The 6000-nt window shown below is 33.5% G+C and overlaps 1 protein-coding gene and 1 long non-coding RNA gene across 2 annotated transcripts; both read left to right on the top strand.

Annotated features, from left to right (window-relative positions):
- Positions 1–564: 564 nt before the first annotated feature.
- On the top strand, positions 565–2557 carry LOC140174958 (uncharacterized). Its single transcript, XR_011865112.1, has 4 exons — positions 565–719; positions 811–865; positions 954–1083; positions 2484–2557. It is a non-coding gene; the product is annotated as an uncharacterized lncRNA (long non-coding RNA).
- A 727-nt stretch (positions 2558–3284) lies between these two features.
- LOC112712941 (uncharacterized) lies at positions 3285–5599 on the top strand. Its single transcript, XM_025765786.3, has 9 exons — positions 3285–3423; positions 3546–3668; positions 3950–4021; positions 4135–4206; positions 4291–4362; positions 4550–4621; positions 4725–4796; positions 4910–5136; positions 5287–5599. Coding segments are annotated over exons 3-9 (552 nt in total). The 5' UTR covers positions 3285–3423; positions 3546–3668; positions 3950–4019; the 3' UTR covers positions 5322–5599.
- Positions 5600–6000: the final 401 nt, after the last annotated feature.

Raw genomic sequence — 6000 nt, 5'->3', positions numbered from 1 at the left:
ATAAAATTAAAAAAATTTATTATTAAAAAATAATAAAATTTTATATACTTATTTAATGATAATTAAATTATAATTTGTTGATAATAATTTGTTGAAACTTGATTGTTTTTAAAATATTAGTGAAGATATTTTCTTTTAATTTTAGACTTTTGACTATTTTATATTTTTTATTTACGTAGGATCGATTCTATCGATTTAACCAGTCATTTATCGGTTGTATCAATAAAATAATAGTCTAACCGATTTGATCACCGACTTGATTCTTATAAATTTATGTTTTATATTAGTATAAAAAGTTGTAAACTCCGGTTAAATTAGTAAATAATTAGTCAATAAATTAGTTTTTAGTAAGAAAGATTAGAAACGCAAATATTATATCAAATTAGGATAGAACTCATTGAAACGAGAATTTTGACACAAATTTCAAAGAAATCGATCCAAAATTAGATCGAACAGGCTGAACCGGCTAAACCGGGCCCAAACCGGACCCGTGGGCCCAACCGGCCCAGCATTTAATGAACCCAAGCCTCTCTTTTTCCCCATTCATCAGAGGCAGCCCTGAAACACATTTGGGGGAAGAGAGAAACGAAGAACGTTTCCAACCTTTACGGTAAATTTAATTTGCCGTAACTCCTTCGTCTGAGCTCCGATTGTCGTACCGTTTGCGGCCACGCGTTCATCGCATCGAGCTCTACGTTTCTACTGGAACAATTTTATAGGTAACTCGTTATTTTATACTCAGCCTTCATTTCCCCCAATTTTCGAGTTTTGAAAAGGAATGTTGAATTTCTTTGCTTTCTGATGTTTTAGGATACAATTAGCTTGAGGAAAACGTTCACTCTTGCTTATGTGAAGCTTGGGTAAGGTGAGGATATGATAATTCTATTTTAATTTCATTAAATTTGAGCTTTGAGTATTAAATTGGATATATATGTGTTATGAATGTGTATTAGGTTGTGAATAAATAATTGGAGCTTGAAATTGTGAATATTGAAACTTGGAGGAAGCTGATTAGTTGAATTTTGAAGGGGCTGCCTTGGTTTTAAATAATTTACTTTGGTTGTTACGTGAAAATCGGCTAAGGTATGGTTTAGGTTTCTTGTATTTAATATATAATGTTCTGTGAAAACTTAGGCTAGATGACCATAGGATAAGTTGGATTGCATGTGTATATTTAATATTTAGTATCCTGTTGATGAATATGGTTGGTTTGGTGCTTGAGGATTAATAGGTGATTTAGTGAATTATTGATTTTAAGGTATAATTATTGTGGAGGTTGTTGTGATAATGAGGTATTTTGTGTTATGAGCCTAAGATTTGTGAATTATAATTCTTAGTTGAATTTTGGTTGTTGGATTTGAATTTTGTATGAGTATAATTGTTGATCTGAGGTAGATTTATTGTGGTGATTGTTATGACTATAAGGAAGGGTATGTTGGATTGAACAGAAAGCAGGTTTGGACCCAAAAAGGGTGGCAAAGTCCGAGTTTTAGAGGAGTTGCTGCCGAAATTTTATAAAAATTAGAGATTTTGTTTATATGATTATTTAAAAAGATTTAGATTCAAAAGTTATATGGTTTGATTTAGAGTTACTAAGAAAATGAGCATGTTTTAAGTTTGGTTCATTTAGAAAAGAATGAACTATGTTTTGAATAGGAACTATTGATGGACGGAATGGGAGATGTGACAATGAAGGATAAGGATTGAACATAATTGATGTATAATGATGAATGAGATGCGATTGAGAATGATGTGGATGTTGATAAATTATAATTGAATTATTTATATGGCTTATGAATTTGAATAATCTGAGATACGAGATTTCCTGGATCAAGTGCCGTGGCTTGCCACCACGTGTACCAGGTTGAATACTCGATACTCTGTTGACCCTACGACGTAAGTGTGACCGGGCACTATATAAATTCCTGGGTATGTTACCCCCATTGAGCAATATTGATTATTTGAGATAAAGCTATGCATAGACTCTTGGGGATGCACGTCGGGGGACAGTCTAAGTGCAATTCAGACTTGTCGGGTTGGTTGGATAACCGACAGATGAGCCTCATCAGCCATAGGACAGGCATGCATCATGTGCATATTACTTGAATTACTTGCTTGTGCTTTAATTGGGTGTGTCTACATGTACTTGCCATGTTAACTGTATATTTGTTACCTGCAGTATTTGTAACCTTCTTATGCTTGCCTTTAGCTGTCTATTTGTCTATGAAAATGCATGATGGAGTTGGAGGTATGGAGGAATGACAGTATGAGATTTAGAATTAAGATTAAGTTAAGTTAGGTATAGATGCTCATAGAAAACCACCTTTTATGGCTTCTGTTTAATACTTTAATCTCTATAATCTGAGTGTCGACGTTCTAGGATTGCCTCGGGCATTCCCAGGAACTTATATATTATGTGTGTGACACCTTTACCATACTGAGAACCTCTAGTTCTCATTCCATACTATGTTGTTGATTTTCAGATACAGATCGAGAGGCATCTCGTTAGGCGTCTGGACTCTTGAAGTGGAGTGGTTAATGGGTTATTTTGTTATGCTATGATATATATATATATATATATATATATATATATATATATATATATGTACTTAGCTTTCTCTCCATATAACTTATTCTTTTTGATCCTCCTAGAGGTGTATGGAGAGGCAGGATTTTATTTATGTACATTTGGGTTTTGGATATGTATATATATGTATATATGTGTGTATATTCTCCAGCCAGTCTTGACTTCGCAAGCTGAGTTAGGAGCTTGTTATTTTGTATCCTTGGCACTCTATTCCTACTTCTGTTATCTTATGTTTAACAGTTATGGTTTTCTTAGCACGCAAGTTAACTCGTTCCTTGAGCGTTGCGCTTTTATTTCGCGATTTTTTTATTTTCCCTATTTTTCAAGGCTCCCAGTCTATTACAATTCTTCTGTTATTATATGTATATATTATTTTAGAGGTCGTAATGCCACTCCACCTCTGTTTTACGACTTAAGCGTAAAGCTTAGTGTGGTAGGGTGTTACATTATGGTATCAGAGCAGTTCGTTCCTATAGGCTGCGTTTGGTTTGTGTATGTATTAAGACATAGACACTTGAGACATAGACATAAAATATTTGTATTTGTGTATGGTGTTTGGATATAAATAGACATGACATTAGGAGAGTGTCTAATATTGTGTTTGTTTTAAAGAACAAGACACTACATAATTAATAAAAGACTATTTTGTCCTTGTAATTTAAAATAAAAATAAAAAAAAATAAAAAAACAAAAACTACTTCAGGAAGTTGCAAATTGTTTCGAGGGTTTCTCTCCCCTTACCCCTACCCCCAAAAATCTCTCTTCTAGCCTCCTCCTTCTTCGCCGATGGGTGGATCTTTTCTGGGAGGATCTTTGTGTGGTTCTTCTTCTTCGAGGTGAATCTCTGTGCGATTCCTCTTCTTCTCCTTCTTCTTCTTCTTCTTCTCTTTCTTCTTCTTCTTCGTCTTCTCCTTCTTCTCCTTGTTCTTCTTCTTAATTGTTGGGTCATTATTTGCAGGTCCATTTAGCCGGCGTTGCTCACAGAGTATTGCTCATCGATGGAAAGCGCCGTGTGTTGATATCTGGTTTTATTCGTTACCGTCGAAATACTCCAGAGGTGCCACTCTCTTTCTCTGTATTGGTATGAATGTTTTATTGTTATTTTCTACAGAGCATATGATGAGTTTTTGGTCCCATGAAAGTGAATTAGTGACAAAATTATTAATAGTGTTCAAAGACTAATTAGTGATAAAATTATTAATAGTTTTTCTATACTTCTTTTAATATTTTCAGATATTTGCCTGCATAAATTAAAACTGAATTAATATGTTTGGTTATTTTAGCCTTCAACTGATATGAAAATTCAGGTTGAGTATATCCTTTGCATAATTATTCAATCTGAATTCTATGTTACAATCACAGAGACCTGCAGGGGGACAAATTATCCGGTCAAATACCAGATGAAATTGGGAACTGTGCTGATCTTACTCATATGTACGTGCTTTCTAGTACTTTGCCTTGTTTGCATGTTGTTGTTCTCTAATTCAGTTAATTGTTTTATCTATATTATAACTCCTGATACGATTACTTACGTGATGAAATTGAAGGGATTTGTCTGACAATCAGCTATATGGTGATTTACCTTTGTCCATATCAAAGCTGAAACAGCTTGAGTTTTTGTAAGTTTTAAAACAGTATATTATTTTTAAGTTTGTCTTGTTTCATGTGGATAGGAGAGTTTTATGTTTTGTTGGCAAATGCAGGAATTTGAAGAGGAATCAGTTGACTGGTCCCATTCCCACAACTTTATCCCAAATCCCAAACCTGAAAACCCTGTAAGTTTATTTAAATGTAAATTTTTATGAGCTTGGGGTTATGCCATGTATTTCAATCAAATTCAAATGTGCATTAATCTTGGTGGTAATCTTTCTTCGGATATTTCTGATTTTCTGTATTTCATGTTCCATTGCAAGTCCTTTTATTCGTGAATGCATTCTAATAATTGCATTCTCTCATTTGCAGCGATCTTGCACAAAACAAGCTCATTGGAGAGATACCTAGACTACTCTATTGGAATGAAGTCTTGCAGTACCTGTGTGTATTCTCCTTTCTTTGTATAATTTTCATTTATGGATGGATGTTTCCTGGTGTTTGCACTAATCTCCAAACGGTTAATTTTGATTATGCAATGGTAAAGTGGATTGCGAGGGAACATGTTGACTGGAACTTTGTCCCATGATATCTGTCAATTAACTGGTCTGTGGTATTTGTAAGTACCCCTTTGCATACACCTTAGGCTTCTCTTTGTTGTATCCTATGTTCTTCCTTTGGTTTTTAAGTTTTGACCTTTCTTATCCTTTATTATTCTCCTTGACTTCCCAGTGATGTAAGAGGCAATAACTTGACTGGAACTATACCTGACAGCATTGGGAACTGTACAAGTTTTGAAATATTGTATGTAAATTTTCTGGTGCTTTCAATGTCTGTATTTCTTTTCTCTAGTTTTGCAGTGTTACTATATGTTATCATTGAATTTTCAGGGACATCTCATATAATCAGATTTCTGGAGAGATTCCCTATAATATTGGATTTCTTCAAGTGGCTACATTGTGAGTATTCTGGCTAAGGAATTATTGTAGTTATTAGCATAGATATGATCAATTGATTTGTATTTTCTGTGTCTTAATGATTAATCCCGAAACTAAGGGGATTATTTTCATCATCATTATCGTGTTATGACTATCTTTCTCTCTGCATAGGTCACTTCAAGGAAATAGACTTTTTGAATGCATAAGGAGCATACAAAGAAAGAAAATCTCAAGGAATAAAGCTACAAGAGGAGAAGACAAAGCGCTAGTATCTTATGATGGCTGTTGGGATATTAATAGACTTTGAAAGTTGTATTTTTCTTTTGTCATATTTGGCTTTGTATTTTTACAATGGATCATGACAAACAATAGCATAAGAGTAATTTGTGTTTAGCTTTAGCAAATATACGATTGCTGGGTCCTTCTTTTGTAATGAAATTATATGAATTGAAAATTCAATGAAAAGTTGTTTCTTTGATGTTTACTTTGGTTTGCTTTGTTCCTTTTTTTTACCAACAGTGTTTGGAGTTATATCTTGAATGATTTGCACAAATATGTCAGTGCAGAAATTAAGAATTCAGGTTATAAACATCAACACAGGATTAAGAAAACACAAGTTGTAAGCAATTTTTCATTCCAAATCTGTGGAAGTGCATAAATTTTTGAGACAATATTACACAATACAATTAATATTCACCTGATAAATAGATTAAGTGCAGAAGATTAACATAGATAATGCAGAATTCAATAGAATTTTGCAGTTTTGCACAAATTTAAGTGCAAAGTTGCACACACTCACCTGATAAATAACTTAAGTGCAGAAACCTAATATACATAATGCAGAATTCAATAAGTCTTTTGGTAGGATTGCACAACATAAGACTG

This window comes from Arachis hypogaea, chromosome 9, assembly GCF_003086295.3.
Source record: "Arachis hypogaea cultivar Tifrunner chromosome 9, arahy.Tifrunner.gnm2.J5K5, whole genome shotgun sequence".
NCBI lineage: Eukaryota > Viridiplantae > Streptophyta > Magnoliopsida > Fabales > Fabaceae > Arachis > Arachis hypogaea.
This window is presented reverse-complemented; position numbering and strand designations above follow the sequence as displayed.

What these genes read in the sequence shown, in the direction of transcription:
- LOC112712941 (XM_025765786.3), top strand. An exon ending in ATCCCAAACCTGAAAACCCT is followed by an intron (nt 4,363 to 4,549) that starts GTAAGTTTATTT and finishes TCTCATTTGCAG; the next exon opens with CGATCTTGCACAAAACAAGC. An exon ending in TTAACTGGTCTGTGGTATTT is followed by an intron (nt 4,797 to 4,909) that starts GTAAGTACCCCT and finishes TTGACTTCCCAG; the next exon opens with TGATGTAAGAGGCAATAACT.